Below are 24896 nucleotides of genomic sequence, written 5' to 3' on the forward strand. Positions count from 1 at the left end.
ATGAATTCTGAGAAAAAAAAAATATGTTAGGCCCTGGATTATGCTGTTCCTGGTCAGAATCTACCAATGTCCAGAGATATAAGGCTGTTGACATCAAAGCCTTTTTTCCGAGAGGCTGATAAAATTTGTAATAATAATTAGGAGACTAACACATGTATTTGACCTGAAGTGGTTCTCTAGGAAGAAAACTGAGTATGTTTGTATGAGGAACATTTGCTTTGTTTATAAATAATTATTTGGGGATTCCTACATTAAAGCAAATTAAAGGCTGCCATTTACTAACATGCAAGAGAGAAAGAAAAACACTGGAAGACTGTGGAATAAATTTATCTTGCAAGCTTTTGAGTCCTTACTCATGTGAATGAAAACTTCCATGATAGAATTAGCAATAAGGTGACAGAAACTGGAAAGAGAGTGTAAGGAACAGGGAGGAATGGAAGGGAAGGAGGTGGGATGTCTCATGCTTTAAAGGCATTTCAATGTGGTTTTACACACAGATGTTTACATGGTGTTCCAACCATTTCTGTAAAGGGGGGGATGCTCAAAACAATACTTCCATAATAATGTAAAAAATATTCATTCCGTTATTAATATACATTTTTTTCACCTGCTATACACAAATTTTATCTGAAACCAGCAGTGAAGATGCAATCCTGCAAAGCTGATTGAATTAGAGACCACCACAGATTAGTGTTCTATGTGACCTCCTACTCCCCACAATTATATCAGTGTCTAACATTTTTCATGCTGAGCCCAGCACAATGACTTATGATAGCTTCCTTCTAATACTAGGCAACAGCGAGCTAGAGAACGCAGGAAGGCTCCTTCTCTTAATACCAGCATGCTCAGTAATAGCTTACAGATAGATAAAAGAACTGCTTGATGATAAAATGCAAAGACTTGGGTTAATTTTGCCTAAGGAAGCTAAACAGTCAGTGGAAAGAAAAAAGCACTTTGGGCAGTAATTCGACCCACCTAAAATGTGAGTCATACTTACACAATACCTACGCTTCTGCTTGTGGTTTCACTGGAAAATTAGGATATCTGTATCTCTGGGTCAGGCACTTCAGTTTTGTGGGATGAATACTCATCAAAAAGTCCAGAAAACCCTAAGCAGTGATGAATTCAGAATGTGTAGGAACAGTCTGAGTCAGTGCAGAACTTGTGAAGTAACCTCAGAGCAGAGATAGAGGGCTTGAGAGAATTTTCTTTCCAAAGGAACAACAACCAGGCACAGAGGCCCTGAATTCCTCTACCTTAAAACCTAAAATGGTAATGAGACCCTTCTGTAATTAACATCTTCTTTGGGCTGCCATTTCCAGTGGCTGGCACCAAACCCACAGCATATAGCTGCTTAGATTTTAAAGATGCAAAGTGAATCGGTTCACTGATATGCAGCATTGTGGTAATATATTCCTTCACCTCTCTCATATCCAGTAACAGCAACATTGAAGGGCAAATTCAAAACAGTCTATAACCTCTTCCCTTGCCTCACTGTAGCCTATACAGCATACTAAAATGGAATAACAGGAAGTTTAACCTACGAAGATATTATATGTGTTCTAGTCTTTACACCTTCCTTTTAAATCACTACTTAGTCAGGCTACTTTTATTCATGGAATTCACTACAAAACACTAAGTACTGCAAAAAATCGGGTAGGGGGATTAGTATTACTGATAGCTCTGCTGGTACCTGCTCTTCAATATGGATGGCCACTATGAAAAACAAACAAAAAAAAAAAAAAAACAAAAAAACACCCCGCAGCTCTTTTATTAACATGGTCAGCACTTACCTCCTTTTTTGTGTGTTGCTCCAAGCCAAAGAACAGAAAAAGGAGCTGAGCTAAGCTACAGGTTTCCACAGTATGTCTTGCTTTCAAAGCCACAGTACAATGTGTAACTATACTTCATATAAATATCACCTGAATAAATCAATTGGCTAATAAAAATCATGAGCATGTCTTACTCAGTTAAAAACACAGAGATATTTTACTACCTGTATTAAAAAGATTAGAGTAATTGGTCACGACGACAAACATTTCTGCCAGCACCATGCTAAATGACCCCAGTTTCAATAATACTGACTTGTTGGAATGCAGAATAAACAGCCACGTAATTAGAAACACTTCAGATATACCTTGTGATTAATATTTCCAACACTACATTTATATTTCCCTTCCCCAGTAATGGGGAACTTCACATTAATGAGAAGCAATTATAACAGTGAAAATAAATCAAAAATAAATAATATTGATCATTTGTTTCCAGCCCTCTATGTAAAACAAACATTTATATATATGGTTGAGGTAATACTGCCATTACAAACTCCTATTTTCAAGCATTTAGAGCAATTTGGGGAAAAATTACCCAAGAGGATAAAATTTATCGATTTCTCCCTAGCCTAGTGAAGATTTCCCACCTCCTCCTCCTCCTCTGCAGAGGAGATGGAAGAAATTAATAAAAATCTGCCTGGTTATTTTAGAGCTAAATAAGTGGAGGAGAGGGGCATTTTTCACAGGTTAAGGACTGTGCAAGATCTTTTTCTGTTACTGTATGATACGAGGAATATGAGTCATCCTTGTCACTTGAGAAAGAAACTCACAGATAAAGTATAAGACAGACAGCCAAGTGGGAGGAAAAGATGGATCAGCAGAGGAGTCACATTAAGAAAACTCCTCTGACGTCATTAAATTCAGCCCTTAAAATAGCACTGCTTATCTAGCCCTGAATTCCTCCCTTATGGAGAGTGACAATGAAGCAAGCAAGACCATACCACAGAACTGCAGGCTCCTAGGGATGAAAATCGGTAAGCAAATCATTTTAGAAGATGAACTGGGAACAGACATTGGTAATTAAAGGCAAAAGTAAAAAGTAGATAACCAGCACTTCTTGGCTAAATCACAGTCAACTATTACAAATATCAATTATTCAGAATGCTTGGAAGTTCTCCAAATAGCTTGTCATAGTCTTAGTAAAAGGGAAAACAAAACAAAAGGACACAGAGAAGCAGAGATCCTGCTCATTGACCTGTCAGAGAAGTGCCAATGACACTCAGCCCAAGGGCTGCCCACTTGCCCCCACTGAGGCACCATCACAACAGTAGTCCTGTTACAGTAGCAGCAGAGTGCTATTCCCACTTTGCAAAATGCCCACGTGTTTTACTGGAACTTCTGCTATTTATTCATTGTCTCAAGATTTCACATTTACCAGACAGTGGTGCATTCTCACTGAAAAGGCAAGGATGAACTGAGAATTACAGGTACTGGCCCAGTGTCCTGTCTCCACTGACACAAGTGCCTGCCTTTGGTGCATCATGACCAGAACCTCAATAAACCAGAACCTCAATGCAACCTAGAGCCACTGTGGTTTCTAAATCCATATTTTTTTAAAAAAATCAGAGCTTTCTATTTCAGTGAAGGCAAGTTAGATGTTGATGTTAAAAAATAAAGAAAAATAAGGAAATAAATGAAATTGTAGGAATTCACAGAAAGTACAATACTAAATGTTTAACTTGCTTACCTTCATCATAAATTTCTGTAGAGCGATGACAGAGGGGGAAAAAAAAGAGAAAATGTGAAATGAATATTTGTTTTCAGGTGCTTAAAAATGGGATTTGTTTTCCTTAAAATAGTGAGTGGGATACACAGAACTACAAACCACATTTAAAAGGAACATTTATCATTGCAATTAGCATAATTATAGCTTGTGCTAGAAAGCAAAACAGCTGCTCAGAACAAGGCTTCATTTTTTTTGCATAATCTCAGATTTTTTCTTTAAATTATATAGCACACAAAATTCTTATTGCTTAAAGATAAAACACAGTACAGGTAAAATAGATGCCATACCTGACCATCTTTAACTACTTGCTCTGCAGATTGTTTCTAAGTTCAATCAAATAATAAAGTCTGGCATTCAAAGTGCAGTGCTGGAGAACAACACCAGCATTGTGCTAATTTATCATATCTAAATGCACAGTAAGTTAATAAAATGAAAACACTAGTAATATTTCATGCAGTGAATTAAAAACAATGAAGTGCCACATTATTGATGTCAGAGAATTATGGAAATTTTGAGGTTAATTTTCATAGAGGTCCTTAAGAATAAAAATAGAGTTTTGTGTTAGGTTACATGCAGTGACCTGATTTTCTCTTCAAGAGGCCTAGAGCCACCCTTTCCTCTTTTGACCTCATCAGTTCATGTTTTGATTGCTGAAATGTTGAAGCTAGGGACTGAAGTCCAGCAGCAAATCTCTATGCCATGTAAAAAGAGTCTAACTGGACAGTCTCCAGGCGAGACTGGGTGCTTTCATTTCATCCATGCTTTAAACACAGAAAAACAGAAGCATCTATTCTCAGAGATACACAAGATGTTCTGGATTATAAATAAATAAATAATAAGGTGTAACCTACTGATGTCAAAATGTTCTTCCCTTCTGGAAAGTTTTCTAGTTCTATTTAGTATTTAAACATTTGGAAACAAATTGAGCAAAACTAAAGATCAAGCACCTTGTCCACCACTCCCCTAAAGTGATTACTTAAAATATATGCATAGATCAAAAGTGTGATCATTTTGTCGTTATTATTTATTCCACTTCTTGTCCCAATATTTTGTTTGCTTTTACTGAGTGGCTCCAGAAGCTAACCAGAACTCTTTGCTCAGCTGTCTACAGTGCTCTGTGTGCATAAATTCATTAATAAAGAAACCAGTTAATTACATAATTTATTCTAATATAATCTTTCCTCTATCCATCAATACTGAATTTCACTTGCCAAAATGTTCTCTGTTTATCAAGGGGATTGGGGATTATATCCATCAAAGATCTCTTCTGGCTGCCATTCATCTACGAAACTTTACTCTGAGAACTACACAACCACACTGCTTTTTCATGTGACAAGTACATTAACCAACAGTCCCTCTGTGGAGTCTGTTTTTTCTCTTTTTGATCATTTATTTTAACCACTTGTTTATAGCCTCTTAACTAGCTTCAGATTAATGTAAATACTTTATCTCTTCCCCGATTACTAAAATTACACAGCGGGCTCTTATGCTGGATTTTTTGGAAAGCCAGAATTAACAATTCATTCTGTTGACATATTAAATGAACTGTAAAAAAACAAAAGAAAACCACTATTCATCTGTTTGCTGCTGTCATGTTGTGTTTTTTAGAGTTACTCTGATTCCTTAATAATTTTGAAGATGATTTACATGTCATTCTAAGAGACAGAAAGTGCCATGAACAGTTCCCCCAAGCCAGAAACCTTGAAGGATAACAGTGGGTGAGGGAACTCTGAACACATATCCACTCATTTACCTACTGCCTCAAAACTACCAGGGGAAAAAATACTCTAAAAGTTAACTGTTGGTGTAAGAATGCTTTCTCTTCACAGCAAACACTTAAATGCAAGTTATCACCGTGAAAGTGAAGAGAATGCTCCTGCAAAGCTTCAGGCCAAGTTTGAGAAGTTACATGCCATGAACTGGGATGGTCCCAGCTGCCTGGCTGCAGTCAAACATACAGGAGGGGGTTCCAGATACTCCTGTCACTCCCTTTTACAAGAAAGTTCTCCCATGTTTTTAAATCAAATCCCTTCTTAGGTAAGGAAGAATGCTCCCTTTCAAAACCATTAACTTATAGATTGGGGGGGGGGGGGGGGGGGGGAGGGGAATAACCCCTAGAACAAAAAAGGCAGAAATTATGCACTTTAGGCGTTCAACAGGCTGTTACACAAAGCACTGTTCTAACTCATCCTGTGCAGAGGAAGAACCTTCTGCTCCTCCACACTTGCTCTCTGTACCTCAGGATGACTGCACATACATTTCTGGATGAACATTTGCAATTCAGAATGTATACTTCAAATTAAACAGACAGATCTATAACTTGAAAGTTCTTAATGTCATTCTAACACCCATCACTCCCGAAAGGTTTTGTTCACAAAAGATTGATAGCAAAGTGTTAAAGTGATACAGACTGATACAGTCACTAAGTACAATAAATGATTGTTGTCCACTATTCAACTACTTGGCTAAAAGTAAAAGAAGAGATCAAATTGTCATGATCTATTATTTTAGATATACAAAAAGCTCCTACTCCACCTGTGGAGCTGCACAGCTGACAGCAGAGCTTGGTCATCTTTATGTATGAAACTCTACTTGCTGCACATCCTTACAAATGATATAGATGTATGTACTATCCAGTATGACATGCTATAAAAAACCCTAAGTCTTAAGAGTTATTAAGGAAGAGATTTATATGTGCTAAGTAGATTTCTACTAGTTGAGTAGACTACAGTCAAGGAAGAGAGGCATTTCTAGAATGTGATTCAACTGATTTATTAAGCTGGCATTTTCTTTAGGATGGGACCAACTACACAGGAGAAGCTTCTGATTCTCTTCCTTGCTACAGCTATGAGTCGAAATTACTTGCTAATCCTACACTGTCTACATTGAGAATGCCTAAAGCAATTTCAATGTCTGAAGAGATGACCAGTTCTGAACTAAGTACAGAACACCTACACTGTATCAAACACTGAAATTCAAGAATCCACTGGAGGTTCTCTACTGAGCATTTAGAAGCCAAGAAGCAATGTAATAATTGGACTTCTGATGTATTTCTAGGCTACAAATAAAAGTCTCTATGTGAAATCCCATCCTACTGAAATCAATGCAAGTCTGATGACTGAAAGTACTGAAGACAGCATTTCACCTCTAGAATTCACTTGTTCAAGAAAGCAGAAAGTGTTGTGAGTTTTACGTGTGCCTGTTTCACTGACATTAAAATCTTCTCTTCTCAAAAGTTATCCTGAGAGGTAGGACTGATAATTGAATGCAACTGAAAATTGTATAATCATATTCAACTGATTTTAAGTCTTCAGCTGCATATACTATTTGATGTTTTGGAGTCAAATGCCTGTGTGAGTGCTTAGCATCACACGAATACCATGTCTGCAAAGGAATTAAACTCAGCATTCAGCAGCAGGATTACCTCCATGACTTGGACCATGACTTCAAAAAAAAAAAAAAAAAGAACACAGAGAGTGAGAAAGAGATATCATATTGAAAAAAGATTCTGATACTTATGCCTTTGCAAGATTTTATATTAGATGATTAGATTTTAGGCACGTAACATCCATCATTCTATCCATCATCCTAACCATTCTCACTCTAATAGAAACAAATAAATAAAAAGCTATTGAAGGCTTATTCAAGGGCACTAAGGATATGCTGTTAATGCAAATGTTTACAGCTGTTGGGGGCTCTTCTATAATTTGGCTCTTTAGAGGACTTATGGTTAGCACTTCTAACTTATCTTAATTTCACCTTCATTCCTGGGCTCTCTGGCTAGACGAAAAGAGAATTGAATTTTGAATTTTTGAAAGAAAAGCTGCTGAGACTAGTTTTGAAAGCCTCAATTTAGAGTATACCTTTTGTATATCTGGAGTATACCTTTCGTACTATTCTTGTAGAAATTTGCTTACAAAGAAATGTCAAATCTTTACAAAAACCTATTCAAAAATATGGAAAACAAGTAAACAAAGTAGACTTTTTACTGCAATTCACAGTACTACACTGCTTGAAATTCTCGGATCTGTAATATGGACTGCAGAAGAAATGCCAAGTAAATTCTAATACGCAGCTAGAAATTCTACTATTGTATTAAAAGAATAGAAATTCTTTAGGCTGAGGGATCAAATATTTTTGTGCAATCAGCATATTTTCCTACTTCAAAAATATGATAACTCTATTTAAGTAAAAGAATTCAGTTTTAACAAAAAATCTCAAAAAAAATTTTCGAGTCGTTAGATAATTTAATGATTGAAGATCACAATGATTACAAAGCACGGATGTGCAATGAATTACCTTAAATGGTACGGAAGACATGTGATAGCAACCATTTCTTTCCAATGAAGCTTTGTTTTGTGACTCTCTCAAAACTCTGCAATAATCCTAGCTTGCTTCCTCTAGTCAAAATCTACTTAGAAGTTACTGTTATAGTTATCCAGTCCACATTGTCCTCAAAGCCAGAACTTAGAATCATAGAATACTTAGCTCTTTTCAATCCAGAATTCTTTCCAATGAAACAATTCCGAAAAGTGCCCACAGAGTGTTATTATTATATTATTCTGCAAGTTTCCCTTTTCCAAAGAAACTGAAATTTCCTTATACCAGGGGGTATAAACAGCTAATACAATAACTACTTGAGGAAAAAAAGATAAAGATTAACCATTACCTCCATCAGAAGAGGTTCCTCTGTCTCTTTATTTAAAATCCTACAATGATATAATTAACACAGCTTTGCCAAAATAATTCACCAACCATATGTAGGGAAATGTGTAAAAAGGCCAGGTTTTAGAAACCATGGATGCCCTAGAAAATTGATATTCTTAATGTTGAATTCTGTTACAGTGCTAAGCATTTCTTTTTGAAGTCAAGACAAATTCAGGTGCTTTTATGAGAATAGAAGTCCTTTAAAAATCAAGCCCTAAAAGTAAACACCACCTATTCTAAAAATCTGGACAGTTCCTAAACATTTCAAGCTAATACCAACTGTTGCTAACTCACAGCAACAGACATTTTAAAATTCTTTTGCTTATTTCATAAAGATATTAAAAGAGAAAAAAAAATAAAGGCAGGATGAAAGGAATTCCATTTGCTATTCATTATTCAAATTCAGCTTATTTCACTACTGCTATGTCCTCTGTAAATAAAATACATTCGGTGTCTTCTAACCTTCGGTTTAAATTCTGTAGCACTCTCTGATCAAATGTGTCGTCCCCACTCTGATAGTTTCACTAAAAGCAGAAAAGCCCATTTTCAAATATGAAACGGGCAGGACAGAAAAGGTAAACCCTACTTCCATTAGATTTTATGTTTTGCAAGATATCTGAAACTCATCTGTTTGATTCAGGACTGAAGCAGACCTACAGTCCTCACAGTCACACCTGTCAAGATACAAAAGGAAAAAGCCAAAGGTTCAAGGAATATCTCAAGCCCACTTAGTTCTTACCCAGCTTCAATGCCCTTCTTCTTACAGTATAATAAAGGCTTAGGGACGAAATTACAAGAAGATTCATAGTAATTGAAGAGAGGCACAGCAGAACTGGAGTAATTCATTGTAAAAATTTCACCAGCAGACTTTACAGGTTGGAACAGCTCAGAAGTGAATGAGTTTACCTTTTTCTTTGAACTGTGTGAAACTGCTTGCAGCAAGTTCAGTTATTAATTTGATCACTAATTTGGCATGAAGTTTGTATAACTTTGGCTCCGAGCTTGGTCTTCAAGTTGTCCACACATAGGTAGACATAAGTGAACAGACTTGCATTAACCTTGTGCATTCTACACTGGAAGATGACTTATGGAGAGATACATGTATTAAAATGAGGTACCTGGCCACATTGACCGTGTATCAGCTGTTATACTGTTATACCAGCTGTGCAATAGACAGCTTTCAGCTGCAGTCTAATAACTGCTTTTAAAATGCACCTTTCAGTTTTGCATGTCCCTGTAATGCATTCTGGATTAATTCAGCGTGTACATCTGCAATCCACCATTGGCTGCTGGGAACCCTCTAGAATTACAAAGAGGGCTAAGAGCTGCCTTACAGAGCAGATCCGACCTGTATTTATGCAAGTAACATTGTATTTTCCAAATACATACTCTTTGAAGACTTCAGTTAAAAAGGAAGCTATGTAAGAGTGTAACCAGCAAACTCCTGACTCACATTTTTTCCACACTTCATGGAGTATGCAGCCAGGTGCCTGTAGACTACTCAACTTCCTTATTATTGCTGTTTTTTCCTCTACAGCAGAATTGTTAATAAGACCCACAGACTCAGAAAATTTAGAACCAAGCTCTCTTACTTGTAATTAAAAGGTTGGACAGCATGAGAAGATAACCTGACCATCACTATAGTTTAAAAAGCATTCCAAATCAATTCATATTGTTTTTCAAAAATATGAGATTCACAGGACACAGATAATGCCATCATACTGATCCAATGAACTGAAATTAACACTTAACAACAGTTGCTCATTTATAAATATTATAAGAATTTTTATATTATATGTATTTATCTCACATGTATATATAGTCCTAATATAGATAATTGGTGATATATGAGAAGAGAGTGTGCTGAAAAACCTAAGCCACCTTTTTAAAAATGTACTTACCTATAGGAGTCTCAAGCAAGCTCTAAGTTGAGTCCCCACTATAAACATGTAATAGTCACAGATACAAGTTTTATAAAGTCTAGCTGAAATAAATCAAGACCAGCATTCTAGCATTGTCATTGGCCATACTCCAAACGACTCTGAGTGGTTTCTGGTCATGTGCAGTGCAAACTAGATACTAAGAAATGGCAGAGGCCTTTAATGGTCCAAGCTTTCAGAGAGGATTCTAACTTTTTTTTTTTTTTGTAATGTGGACAAACAGTTCTACACACACTTTTAAGACCACTAACTCATACATATGCTGATGTTACAGATTATGTTGGAAAAAGACATATGCAAACATGTCCAATATGGGGAAGTTATATCAGATGCCCACACAAATATGCATGGTATACACAGACACATTAGGAAAGGCCTTGGCAAAACATCTAGCAGAAAACTGTGATTTGACTTTACTTGCTAAGATCTATGAATTATTTTTTTTATTCTGTAGCAGCTGTTCTCCATCTTCAAAGATTTAATATATATATTTGTTGCAGCTAGATATAGCATTACACATTATTTATCAGTATTAATTATCTTATTGTCATGCATTTTAGAATTACATAGTCTATACTGGAAAAGACAAGGTGGGTTTACAGAATGGAGTAATAACATCAGACAGCAAGGCTCAAAACTGAGAGGCAAGAATCATAAGTGTGCACTGCACAATTCTAAGATCAAATTAAAATAGATAAAAGTCATTGTGGTAGCATGAAATTTGGTATTGAAATTCAGGAATGACCAGATCCTACAAGGCCATGCATTTGCCTCCTTTTTTGAGCCAAGCAAGTTGAACATTCATGAGCACACAGGGTATCAAAACAGACAAATTAGACTCAGTGGCAACATGAAACATTTGGGATCAAGTGAATAAAAGACAGAATCACATACCCATTTTTCCACATCAACTAGCTGTAGAAAGAAAAAGCAAGAAATCAGTAAATCTCTTTCTTTAAATATAGCATATCAAAGTTTATTTTGAATTTAACGTTTCACTTTTTCAGAAATGTATCCAGCGTGAAAGAGAATGTATGAATAGAAGCTATTCTTCTGGCATTCCCTCTTTAAAATGTCAATACCTCACTTTTTCCTCTTTGTTTTATGGAAAGTGCTTCAAATTCTGCAAGTTCAAAATGTCCATCTAAATATCAGACAATAGACAGCAAACGAAGACTGATGCTGAATTAACTGCACATTGTATTCTGTGCCAACTGATCAAAAATACAGAACACAGTTTCACACAAAACATTTATTCATTTTCTCTTGAGTAAAGCCCTGCCCTAGGTGAATATTTTTCATTCTAAAAGACTTAGTGGTGGCTGCCCAAGATTTGTCAGTGTAATGAATTCTAGAGGTATGAAATCTAAAATTAGGGGACAGCTGTCAAACCCAGACCCTACACAGCCTGCAGCATTAGAAAATACCTTGCACACAAACAGAGAACAAAACATCAAAATGTCATTCATTTTTCCTATGGGGAATGACAGAGAATCACTCTGAAAGCTCAAGATTTTGTGTTAATAAAACTGTCTTAAGGTTCATTAAGTAAACTGCTCATTAATGAAACTGATTTTAAATTACTCTCTCTAAAAATCTTTGCACCATCATATAGTCAGCCAGGATAAACAGAACTAGAACAATTTAGCTACTAGGAAGGCTAGTATGGCACTAACTATTAAAACCTTAGCTGGCACATCTGAAGTAGATTGGTCTCTAGATTTAGCACAGAAAGCATTGCGGCAGATCAAGACTCCTGTGGTTTTACTGCAGGTACACACTGACCTTTCCTTAGCAGATGCCATATACAAATTTAGCAATAATTTAAGAAGGTAGCTTAGTGCAAACAATGAGCAATTTTCAAAACCAGCAGTATTTAGATTCCAGCTTACTTCTGAAACTATTGTAATTCAAAGCAACATATTGGGTTATCACCTATTAAAATAATTTTATTTCAAGTAAATTTCCTCACTTTTTCCATAAGTATTTCAATTAAAATGGAGTTTTATATTTCATATAGTTAAAAATATTTATATATTGTTAGGTTCTGTTAGCACACAAAGTTTAGAGAATACCATGTGACCTGCCAGCTAATTAACATAGTAATTAACATGATAAACTTATAAGCATTTGTTAACTTGACAATTGCTACCTCTCTTCTGAGATTTACACTGTATTTAGACTTATAATAGAAATTCTGTGAGTTTTATTATCAACTTCAGCTGCAGGAATCTCCTCTAAAAAACACCTGGAGACTTAATATTGATGCAATATAATAAGAAAAGATATAAGGTATTTATAAGTTAGTAAAGCAGGCAATGGTCTAAAGCATAATACAGACAATACAACTATGATGGCTTAAAAAAGGAACAAGAAATAGCCAAGTTAGATTCATGTACCTCTTTTATTTATTAACTTGGTTTTGATTGACCTTTTGTTCAAATTCCACATGCACTAAGAACATAACATCACAAACAATTTGACTGTGTGACAATGCTAGAAAGACCTGCATTAATTCATGTTTTATTGTCTTGCCTTGAGAAGTTCTCTTACTGTCCCAAAATTTAAATGAACAGGGCAGCTACAATTGTTTTCAGAAAGAATCCACTCAAAGCTCAATGTGCATTACCACTTGTACAACCAGTTGCCTTACAAATGTTGAACTGACTATTTATTTTAATGGATACCAGGTAGCTTCAAGAGTCAAGCTTCAATTTGTCAAGTATTGATAAACTGTATATACTAAATCTGAATTTTTATATCCATCTTCAAAGGGAAGTATCAACAAGCTTTGGTGAGAGGGATAGAAAGAAAACACAACAAACAAAAAAAACCAACTAACCGTCCCTTCTACCAAACCACATCTGGTCACCTCCCTCTTGGGAGTAGTTCATGTTCCTTAGACTTGGAATTCCCTGTTCTCACCATAAATGGCTCCACTTAGACTTTGTTGACCTGTTGACTTGTTAGGAGGGATAGATCTTGCAACTCGTCTTGGAAGCTTTGAACTTCAGAATAGCTGAGCGAATAGCAGTAGGGGATTGCCAGTCACTTCCTGAAGTTCCCTCTCACTGTGCCATCTTACACTATCATACCATCATTAATTGTAAAAAGCACAGTAGATTCTGTCTTGTGCCAATAAATCCAAATCCATGGAATTCAGCAACTATTCCTCTTATGGCTAATCTTCTCTCCTGATACACTAAGATCATATTGTTTGAAAAAAGAAAATGTTTAAGTATGCATGTACTAATTTTTATCTTCTTTTTCATCTTTACAATATCTCCTTCAGTAGAGGAAGCCGAATCCATCTTAAAGCATATATACCTCAAATACAGTATGCTATTTTATAACATTTTTTCCACATGGATCTGGGTACTCAGAAGACTTTCCCAGAAGAAAAAAAAATACACTGGATAAGATTAGATATCAAAATTTAGAGGATCTATTGCCATCTGACAGTTCTGAATAGAGAAAATTATTATCCTGCTATGAGGACATAAGAGTTACCAAAAGAGTGAAAGACATAAGGTCTCTAGAATTTACTTAGTGACTGTGGGCAACTCATATTGCTATAATTAATCATTTTACAGAAAGCTACCAAATTCTATTCAAATATCACACTTCACACCAGACAGTAGTGTTTTATGATTACTGAAATGGTATGGGACCCATACCATAGTACAGATAGTGCTATAAGGAGAAAAATTGTATTCTAGTATTCAAACATAACATCAAAAGCAGCATTTAGAATTACAAAATAATTTATCTTCTTGAACTAGATGTGAGTACAATACTATCATCTTAATACTTCCCATAAAATATCATATAACTGCACAAAGAAGCCCTCCATGAACAACACATAGCCATGATTTAACCTTTGGCTGTAATGCTAATCCAGAAAATTTGGAGAGTGATCTGCATTTTCTGACTTCTCTTCAGAACTATGTAAGAGCTCCAATTTTTCCAGACAAGAGTACACGTTAAATTCATTTAATCCAAACTGAGGACTGGTTTTCTGATAAATTTTTAACTCTGATGTGTAGATACCCAACATTACATTAACCAGACATAAAAGCCAGTTAAAACAGAAGGAATGTAGTTCTCTTCCTTCTCTTTTCTACTGTCATAAGGTGCCATAAACAAGATGGAGAGAAATAAAGTGGGACTTTTCCACCATTACAAGGCACCATACACAAAATCATTTTATTTTTTTTTTACATTTTGACATGACACCAGCTTACATGCGCTGAACATACACTAATATAGCAACATTCATTACGAGTACACAACACTGGAAAGTAAGCAACTTTAAGCTGTGCAGAACAGCCTACCATTTGTAACTCTGGCTTCTATATTCTGTTTTCTTTCATCTGCCTGAGCAGCACACAAAAACATTAAGGACCTTTGTTCCACACCATATAGGAGAATCTTAGCTGAGTAGACGTAATCACATTATCTACAGTTATTTATGACAACTGTAACAGACACGTTGTCATGATCCACAGATGGGATTGAGACCTGAAATCTCAGTGAAGCAATGCATTCCAACTAGTGCATGTTGTATCTTCTTCTATGCTTATACTAATTTTTCTGAGCAGAAACAGGAAAGTCTTATGAGAAAAATGCTTTGGTGTTTGTTTGGTTTTGTGGTTTTTGTTTGTTTGTTTGTTTGTTTTTTCCATTTCATTTCTCAGCTGTGGAAACAGAACTTGTAGCAAAACCTCTGTCTAATTCTAAGTAAGGTGGGAATAACTGGAATTGAACTACATAGATTTCAAATTGAAATGGTCTTTATGTTACAATACTTAACTATTTTCAGGGCCCACCTTGATTTCCTGAATTTAATATTCAACAAGGTAACTGATGATGCATCTTCTCTTCCAGTCCAGGATTGTAGGTATTTGTCTACAAGACTCTTAAAAAGCTGTACTTGTGTGTCTGTTTGGTTTAGGTCCTTTTCTGTATGCAGTCTTTATCAGAAAGTTAACTGTGAAGAGAGAAATTAATTTCTCTTTCTCACAAAGTCGCTTTCTACTGACCATCATCCTGGAAATAAAACCTTGAGCACATTAGAGATCCAATGGTTATAGTAACACCAGAAGAAGTTCTGCCATATACCTCCAAACAAGAAAACTTTTCTGGGATGACAAAATGTTTGCCTTTATGGCATAGATCTTCATTCCAAATACAGCACACTCAAAAGAAGAATATACTTATCAGACTGGAAATATTTGCTTGTCACAGTTCTGTGGTATGAAATAGATAATGATTTTATTCCTATCATTGCCTTTCCCTGAGGATATCCATAATGCAAAAATACTGTGCCTGCACTCCTTGATTTTTTCCAGTACTTACACTTGATCAAAGTGTAGCTGATCAAAGCCAAGTCTTATTCCTTTTGTGTCTTACTTGAAATGGCCTGCTAACAATCACATCTGATACTAAATAAGGTGCACTGAGGAGAAAATGACAGTATTTGCTTTATCTGCAAAAGTTGTGCACTTTTTTTTTTGTATTTCCTGTACTCCTGTTAGTACTGCAGCATCACTAAAATATCTGAGAAAAATCAGGATTTTATGTAGAATAAACCTCTAAATTACATCTTCTTGTCATAGAGCTTTCTACTTGTAGCTTATTTGTCCATCTGCATGACACAAAGGCTCACACTGCATGAAATGCTCTAATCTCAACTTCTTTCTCTCCTTTCTATCTCTTCTTTTTCTTCTTTCTTTGCAGTAAGAAACATTTACATTATACAAATTCAAAGTTTAGAAGGGCAAATATTGCAATAAGGACATGCTAACATGGGTTGCTGGACATAACAGCTCCATCTCTCTTCATGACACACCACTGACTGTGAAGGACTTACTAAAAGAATTTCTGAAGAAAATCAGTGTCGCAGAGTTTTGTAACTTCAGTGGGTTATGCTGGTACTTGTAAGCAAACATTAACCTAATAAAAACAATCTAACTGTAGAAATAAGAAGCCATAATTCACATATTTTGCTCAAAACTTTGATCAAAAAATAATTCTTGTCTCACTGCACCTATAATTTGTCAAAAGAGAAAACATGCTAGTCAATGCTAGGAAATGAAAAGAGCCAAAACCCCTTGCTCACTTCTGACTCCTCCTAGATGAGGACAGGAGGGTCTCCTAGCAAAACTTAAAACCTTTTTAGCCTGTCATATTTAAAACAACTTCTGTCAGCTTTCAGATACTGCATTAACTAGGCTACTGAACTGTGAACCAGAGAGCTTAAACTGTCATGAGTGCATTTAACTCCCAATCTTCAGCATTTTTTAAGGACATACCTTAAGAACTTGACTTATTCATTAATTAACACTTATTAAGAGAAAATGAGTGTTACCTTTTTCCATTGGTATGGAAGTGGGATGGATTTACACACACACACAGCTGAGAAAATGAAAAGCTGCCAGCTCTGTGTGTTATCTTGTTGATTACTAATACAAAGTAATTAATGAACTCAGAGCTCCACAGTTGGAGATGGAAGATCTGTATTCAAAAGTCCACCAGCCACTGTTATACTCCTGAACCACAATGCCTTCCATCCCTTTCTGCAGCACAGGAAACCTATTCAGCTCTGTGAGGAAACACAGGTTTTCCCTGTTCCTTAGGAACACACCAAAAAAAAAAAAAAAAAAAAGAATTACGGATGCGAGACACTTGCATGTGATGATTGCTTCACACATTACCCTTTGGATCTGTGGAAGAGGGTTGTATTCTGCTCCCTTCAGCAAAGACTATCCCACACATTAAATTAGACAGCAGTTTGCTGGTCAGTGGCATGGAAAAATAGTTTTATTAAAACAAGGCACCAGAAGAAGTGATTAATCAGCCATGACTGTATGATTAGATGGGAGTTAATGAGCTCATGATGCAATTTAGCTGGAACTCTGCCCTAACTGATGGGTATTCACAGAAAACATTTTCCTGAAAAATGAAGCTGTCAAGTATTGGAGTACAGGTTGTGAAATGAAAATTTTTCACCTTATAGAAACAGTTTACATTAGAATGCACACATGATGTGCACAACCAAACGCTTGCATCCTGTTAATAAGGTCTGACATGGATTTAATGAACGCACAAATCTGAAAAAATCATAGCAGTAATTACTATGCTATGTAATATAGCATTATATATCCACAATATAGCTAAGACATTTCACTACAAGTTAATAGATGTATTTGTTTTATTGTTATTTTCTCATAATGCCCTGAATTTATTTATTTTTATCTTTTTGTTTCAGTGCTCCTCTAATGTAATGACATTTGGATCTGGAATTGGATTTTGGAAACAAAAGGAAAAAAAAAAAGAAAGAAGAGAGACAGGCACGCTGTGACATCTAGAGCACAACAATGACATCTGGAACTAATGTTACTAATGGAGGAAAGAAAAGTCAGACACTAGTGTCGGTAACCAGCCTGTAAGCTGATCATTCAGCTCTATGCCAAAGTTAAGGTCTTCTGTCAGCAACAGTAAGGAGACAAATGCATGAAAACTATTAAACTGACAGATGTGAAAAAATATGCAGCAGATCGAAAATAACAGCATAAATGAAGGAAATAAAATCTATGAAAATAATTTTGAAAAAAAAATAAAGAATAAGAAAAAAGAATTATTCCAATGCTAAAGAAACAGATATCCATCCTTTGTTACTGTACCTTGAAATCAGTACAAAATCAGTGCATCAGATTTATATTTTAAAGACAATTAATTCAATGTGTACCAGTCTATATACTAAATGCCAGCTGGAACATTCATAGAGGTAACCGAAGTTGGTTATGCCAAGCTGAAAAAAGCTAGGCATTTACTTACAGGCTTAGATATTCACTTAGAGATGAGTGAATGTCATGTCTCTGTATCTCTCCCTTTAATCATCACTGTCCTGGCCTCCTCTTTAGGAAGCACTTTCCGAATTCCAGCTACAGTAGGGTTCCTTCACATGCAGGTCACACTGCCTCATGCTTTCTCTCTGAATCTGACATCTGACCTCTTGATTAGTCTAATCTTGCCCACAGTCTGGACTGATCCAATAAACCAAAAGCAAAACAGTAAAATGATGGAAAAGAAAAAAATCTGCTCAGAATTAAGAACTTAAAGGACTGAAAGTTTCCTTCATGAGATGCAGTTAAATCTAAAGTAGATAGATAAAAAAGGAGATTACTAAATTCCTAGTTGTTTTAAATACACTCAGAATAATCATGAGATAAAGAATTTAGGAAATGCATCCCACTGTACTCAAAACAATGGCTATATCTGTAGCCTCCAAATCCTCAGGAGGTTTGCATTTCAAATTATAAGAAAGCCCCTAAGCACTTTCTTATCTACAAAAGGTTTCAAAGTGGCCTGTGCTAAAAGACTTTCTGAACAAGAGAATCTAGTGAAAAAAGGCTAGGTTAAAAAAAAAAAAAAGTCAGAAAAGATTTTCTAAATGTTTTAGAACATATGAGATTTTTTTTGTGCTTCATTGAAAAACTGTCAAGTAGAAATGATCAAGCTATTAAATGGCCTAAAGGGATACCTTTAAGGTATTATATTTGTCTACTGTTTTACATTAAGCCAGAAAAATCCTTAAAGAACCTATGAAAGTGATTAGGATTTCACTGGAAAAAAAAAAAAAAGTAGGAAAAGCCACTGGAATTTCAAAAGAAATCTCGATAGAAAGTCTACCACATACACACTTTCTCCTCTCAACCCACGCCACCATATTTATGAGTTGAGAATGGACTAGGTAGGTGTGTCTCACCCTTATATGCTATTACTGCAGGAACTAATTTCCTATATCCTCAGTGTAGAAATCCTATATAAGGCTGTGCAATATCAAGCTTAGATATAGAGAATGTAGGGCTACAACATGCAAATGACTGGGTTAGTTGTGGTGTTCACTGCCTGAAATATTTACAAAAAGATTCAAAGAAAGGTGTTAGCACCTTCCAGAATGCAATTATGACACAACCAATGTACCGGTCTTGTGTGCTGTGAAAAAAAACAGGACAAATTTTCCTATCTGAATGTAAGTGCAAGTCAAAAGTGTTGATACCAAGCTCCATTAATTTAGCTTGTGGTATAGTCCTCCCACATTAAACAGGAACATTTAGAACTTCTTTCCTGGACCTTACTAAATATGAAGGAGACTACAGAATGCTCATCACTTTCCCAGGACAGAATACATTCTTTGGAAAACACCAAATATTCAACTACATAATATTTCACGAATTTAGTGAATTGTGAAAATAACTGGGACAAGAATATGTCTGAAATGAATTCAATGATTCTCAATACCAAGACACATAGACTGATTTCTGTGTAAAAAGCTCTAAAATGATTTTGGCTTTTATTAAGGCCCTGTTTTTACAAATATAGGAGGAGAAAAAGAAAAAAAAAAAAAAGCCATTTCACTGTGGATTAAGCATTAAGTCAGTTTGCCTCAAATTTTCACTGGGACACTTGATTAGTAGAATTTCAAACACCTACACAACACCATTCCTAGAAAAAAAGAATAGTCTTTCACTTGATATAGTTTAGGTAGTACCAGTACTTAGAATAAATAATCTGCTATATACTTGGTTCAAGAGTGGTTGATTCCATTTTCAAGCCAGAGAACAGACTCATCACTTTGCAATCTGTGGGATCACAGCTGAAAGGGAACTGTGGTCTTTCTCCTAGACAGAGGCTAATGCTGGCTGCTTAATATTTTCCTCTGGAGATCTGCAAACCCACCGAGTTCCTTCTTTAAAATTAAGGCTTTTTATTTCACTAAGTAATGCACCTGAAAAGGGATGACACATTGCCAAGGAGAAGGAATATGAAACGTTATCTGAAATTCCTTCCAACAGTCAAAAGATCCATCAGTTACTGACATTATTACAATTTGGACAAATGTACAAGTTGTTTTGAAGTAGAGCTATATACAGTAAACTGCTTTTAAGCTAACAAATTAACACCACCTGGAAATGGAATTTACAAAACATAAAAGTACCCAGTTAATTAAAATGCTTATCTGCTAAATGACCAACATTTACACCAGGTTACATGAACTTAACGACATTGAACAAGAGATTCTGTAATAAATACTGTGAAAAAAGTGGGCTTACTACATTCTTCTTTTTTTTTTCCCACTCTGTATATATACTTACCTTCTATGACTCATCCCAATATTTTTTCAGAAGAATCTTCTTTCAAGATAACTGTGTGTTCTGTATATTTATCAACAGATTGTCAGCTACCAAAGGCTGCTTCAGGATCGGTAGCTCTAGGCACTGTCATAATTGAAAATACATTTCACACCAACAGGTGTATCCACGAAAAAAAAATATTAAGTACAGAAATCTCATACTCTTGTAAAGGTCTTCATAACCTAAATGAATTAGGTCAAAAGCAAATGACAGCACCCAACCCAACAGAAGTTAGGTTTACTGCTAGCAGCCTGAAACCATAATTCTTGTTCTTTTTAAGTTTTTTTGTCTTACCTATGTCAAAGAATGCTATTTCCATAAAGAAGAGTAAGAAGAGAGCTTTTATTATCATCACTTAAAAAGGGGGAAAAAGTAAAATAAATAAAATAAAATAAAATAAAATAAAATAAAATAAAATGTCTTTTCTATTTATTCGTAGAGAAAAAGACAATTATTTGAAGGACCAAATGGCAATGTACTGTCCAACCAGCAAATGCTGGAAAAGGGAAAACAGTTTGGGAAGAAAGGGACAATCCTCAAAGCTCAGCAACTATCATGTCTGTCAAAAAAAGACACTTATGCTTCAGGATCATAGACTTTATACAAACATCAAATGAGGGGATAATGCCTCACCTTCTCACTTACCGTGCTGGTAGTCCTCTAAAAGCACAGATTTAAATTTTAATTTGAAAACTGATCCACAGATAAGTACACTGAGCTCATGAAGGGTTAAATACAGCATACTCCCTCCTTTTATCTTAAATGTATAAATATATATTTTTATGTTTATATATATATATATATATATATATATATATATATATATATATATATAAACAGACATGCTTTTGAAGGGGAAGGACTCAATTCAGACTGCCTGAAGGAACTCAGCAGGAGCTTTCAGTGCAGCTGAGATCCTGCAGACACTCCAAAAGGCAGCCCACTGGTGTGGGACCAACAGCCCATCATGGAGACAAAACGCTGCCCAGCAGGGCCCTTCCTGGCCGTGGCTGCCCAGGAGCTAGCACTCCTGCCACTCAGTGGGCCAAGTCCCTGCCCACAGAATGACCTCTGTAATGCCCCAGTGCTCAGAGCTAAAATCCAGGTTTAGCAGAGGCTTGGTGATCCTGACTCATGCTGACATAAGGTCTCGGTTATAGTTCCCGTTGAGTTTTGGGCTCGTCCAGAGCTCTGCTGCTCAGAGAGGTGTGCTAAGCTGGAGTGAATGAGCTTGCCATCCAAAAAGGCAGGATGCTGCCTCTGTGAGTCATGGACTCTGAGCCTCTGCTGGGCCATATCCCAGCGCAGGCTATCAGCCAGGCACCTTACAGCCAGAGGCAGAACCTCACCTCTGCAGACACAGCTGCTCTCCATCCTCCACCTTCTCTGTTCAGCTATACCCCTGGTCCTTAAAACTTTTTATTTCTTTCATTTTTCTGCCACCTGCCTCAAACTCAATAGTTGTTTGTATCCTTGTAAGTAAATTTAAAATGGTTTTTTTTTATGATCAGAGAGAAACAAAACGAAATCTCCATGTTAACCACTTAGAGGGGTATAAATCTCAAGTTACAGTAGTACTTAGGTACTTCAAAAACACTGACATACTCACCTGCTTTGAAGGCTTTTGGCTTTACCGCTGCTGCTGCAACAAACCATTTATTTGATGGCTCACCTTTGTGCCTTCCAAGGCACAAGCCATACCTTCCCAGCAAAACAACATTGAGGTGAACCCCAGTCATTGAGGGATGGCTGGGCATCACATCACTTTTCTACATACAAACAGGTAGCTGTGAAATAATGTCAATTCTCATTGGACCTGGCATTTTTGCAAATATGATACAGATTCACCAGTGATGCAGTCACCATGGATTCAAATTTCTTATTGCCATGGGGAGATGCAAGCATACGGGTGCAGATGAATCTTCAGGCTTATAGTGCCTATCCAGAACTTTTCAGTGACAGCTGCCCAGGAAATGATACCGGTTTATCACCAGTTTGGATACTTTTTTCATACATAGTTTGAGATGTTTAGATAGTGTTATAAACAATCTCAAAAAATATTGTTTAATTATTATTTCCACTCTCAATAGAATTGCGTAACGGCACAAACAAAACTTTAATTTATTTAATGTAAGGTCATGGGTTTATGCAAATACTTATATTACAGCTGTTTACATTGCAAAAGAAGAGGAAAATATGATGTCTGAGTATCGTGCTATCCAGGACCCTCCATCTGGGAAATTAATGAAAGGTTGCTCTTTATATGATCAGTTACACTAGAGTGCTATCAGACAAGGACTATATACAACCTTGAATGATTCATATTTCAAAATAATTTTTTCCTAAGCTAAATGTATCAAGTGTTTGCATTTTCAAAAGAATGACGCTAATTTCTGCAAAACAATGTTAATAATTACACAAACTGTAACAAGACAGAAAGTGACAAGTCACCAATAACCTTAATTTCTATCCATTCACTTCTCTCATGACATAGCCTTCCACAGTGGAAGTACAGTATGTTCATGACCTTTTCAACTTGAAGTATGTATAATGCAACATATAGAACAGAGGGAGGTCACTTACTGTTTTATTTCATCCTAGCTCAGTAAGCATCCATTGCACTGAATATTCATTTTAAAAACAGTTCTAAAGACATACTGAATGAATGTCATCATTTTTAGTGTTGATTACTGCAATAGTAATCTCACAGATATTAATTCAATTTTCATGATACCCCATTTAATACATCAATACATTCAAGAATCTAAAGAATGGATCTACTAAAATCAAAATTTGCACAAGCCTGGGAGCTGAGTTCAAGACACCTAGAACCCAACTTCTAACATGATTTTACATTCTGTGTATAACTTCCATCAGCTACACCTACATCTCTGAGACCTCAGTACCTGCACAAATCAGTCTTGAAGTATCAAAAGAGTCAAAACCAGGAATAATAAAATGAGCAGTTGCAATCAGTATGCTGGGCAGTGATTGCTCAGCTAGACTGGTGTGGTTAAAAATTCAGCATTGTTGATTGCTTTGGAGAAACATCCAATAACACTAAGAATGTGACTGGTTTAAGACACTTTCACGGCTTTACATAGGATTGTGTAGCAAAACAGACAATCTTCAGCACTCTAGAACAGCAATCAAATGTGAGGATTTTGAAGGTTTATCTTTTTATTTTGTCTAAATCCAGTTTAATATACCACTTTCAATTGCTGTAACAAATGAGCTGTGTGGTTGCAAAGACAAATTTAACTGTGCCATTTACGATTTCTCCATGCTTCAATTTTGCTTAAAAAACAACAAACACAAACAAACAAACAAAAATCCACCTCTTCCAGGACTTCATAGAGAATCCTTAGAATCCTTACTGAATGACTTCAGTATGTTGCCATTTTTTATATTAACTAGATAGAGATTATAGATGGCAAGGGAATAATAACTATGGAATTGACATAGGTATTATCCTATGGGGGTCCAGTTCTCCCCATGTCCAAGCCCATTGCAATGCTGCCCATATGTTCCAATAAAATTATTTTGCACATCAACTTTCTGCTTTCAGGACCAGCATTCATCTTCAGGTGGAAGGAACTACCAAAAGCATTGAACAGAAGTCCACTTCCAGACTGGACTTCCACTTTTCCCTTTAATTAAATATCCTTATTGCAGTCTTTTTCTTTACATCATACTTTCTTCCCTTCCTCTCCCTTTGAGGAGGGGGATTAAGAGAGTGGTTGTGGTGGGGTTTAGTCATCTATCACTGTGAAACCACCACAACAGCATACACTGGTAGAGAAGCACCACGACTGTGCAAATACTGGGGAAACAAAAGGCAAAAAAATACACACAAAAGTGCTAAGTAGGCAATGTGGCAACTAAGGTCATTCTGTAGGAAACTAACAGAGGATTTAACACTGTTTTATTTTGTATAAATGTAAAGAAAATTCAAGCATATTAAGTAAAATAAGAGCTAATTTTTTTCTGTGTTATGAAGTCTAGGAAGATGAATGGCAAAAAATATTTAAAAAAAAAAAAGACTATCCTAGCTTGTTCTAATAGATAGTGCATGGTGTTATTCAAAATACAGAAACTGTAATTACTTATAAATTCACTTTCTTGCTACAGATGACATGTGAAGAGATCCTTGCTTATTTCAGTAGTAAGGTTTTCCTAGTCAGCTGGCAAAAAAGCTGTAATTTGATGCAAATGGCCAGAGAAGCAACTGAGAGAAATCCCCCTGGCACCATACAGGATAGATGAGTATGGTGTACCTCTCCTACAAGAGTCATTAAAACACCATTCCAACAGAGGCATCCTACATACCAACAAGTGCCGCTGATTTCTACTAGCGAGCAACTCATGGGGCATGAAGCATAGCCCTTATGAGAGGAATTGAACTTTCCACCCATTTTGATGATAAAATTGCAAAAAGCTCTAGCAGTCTCATGCTCCTCTGTATATGCCTGAGCAAGAAACGCCCACACAC

At 36.0% G+C, this 24896-nt stretch overlaps 1 protein-coding gene across 13 annotated transcripts in view; it reads right to left on the bottom strand.

The window, feature by feature from the left end:
* Window positions 1–24896, bottom strand: part of RYR2 (ryanodine receptor 2) — a 421309-nt gene that overhangs the window by 261189 nt on the left and 135224 nt on the right. For 10 of the 13 annotated variants that reach the window (XR_010830264.1, XM_066993991.1, XM_066993988.1 and 7 more), the window contains exons 4-5: window positions 11100–11120; window positions 3520–3534 (exon numbers count right to left, since the gene is read on the bottom strand). The exons of 2 other annotated variants lie outside the window; for them this stretch is intronic. Coding sequence is in view for 10 of the 11 variants with exons in the window: in XM_066993991.1 (XP_066850092.1) it covers window positions 3520–3534; window positions 11100–11120 (36 nt within the window). In the remaining variant the exon portion in view is untranslated. The remainder of the gene's footprint in view (window positions 1–3519; window positions 3535–11099; window positions 11121–24896) is intronic. One more of the 13 variants, XM_066993984.1, reaches the window with a different exon arrangement.

Source organism: Anser cygnoides, chromosome 3, assembly GCF_040182565.1.
Source record: "Anser cygnoides isolate HZ-2024a breed goose chromosome 3, Taihu_goose_T2T_genome, whole genome shotgun sequence".
Lineage (NCBI taxonomy): Eukaryota > Metazoa > Chordata > Aves > Anseriformes > Anatidae > Anser > Anser cygnoides.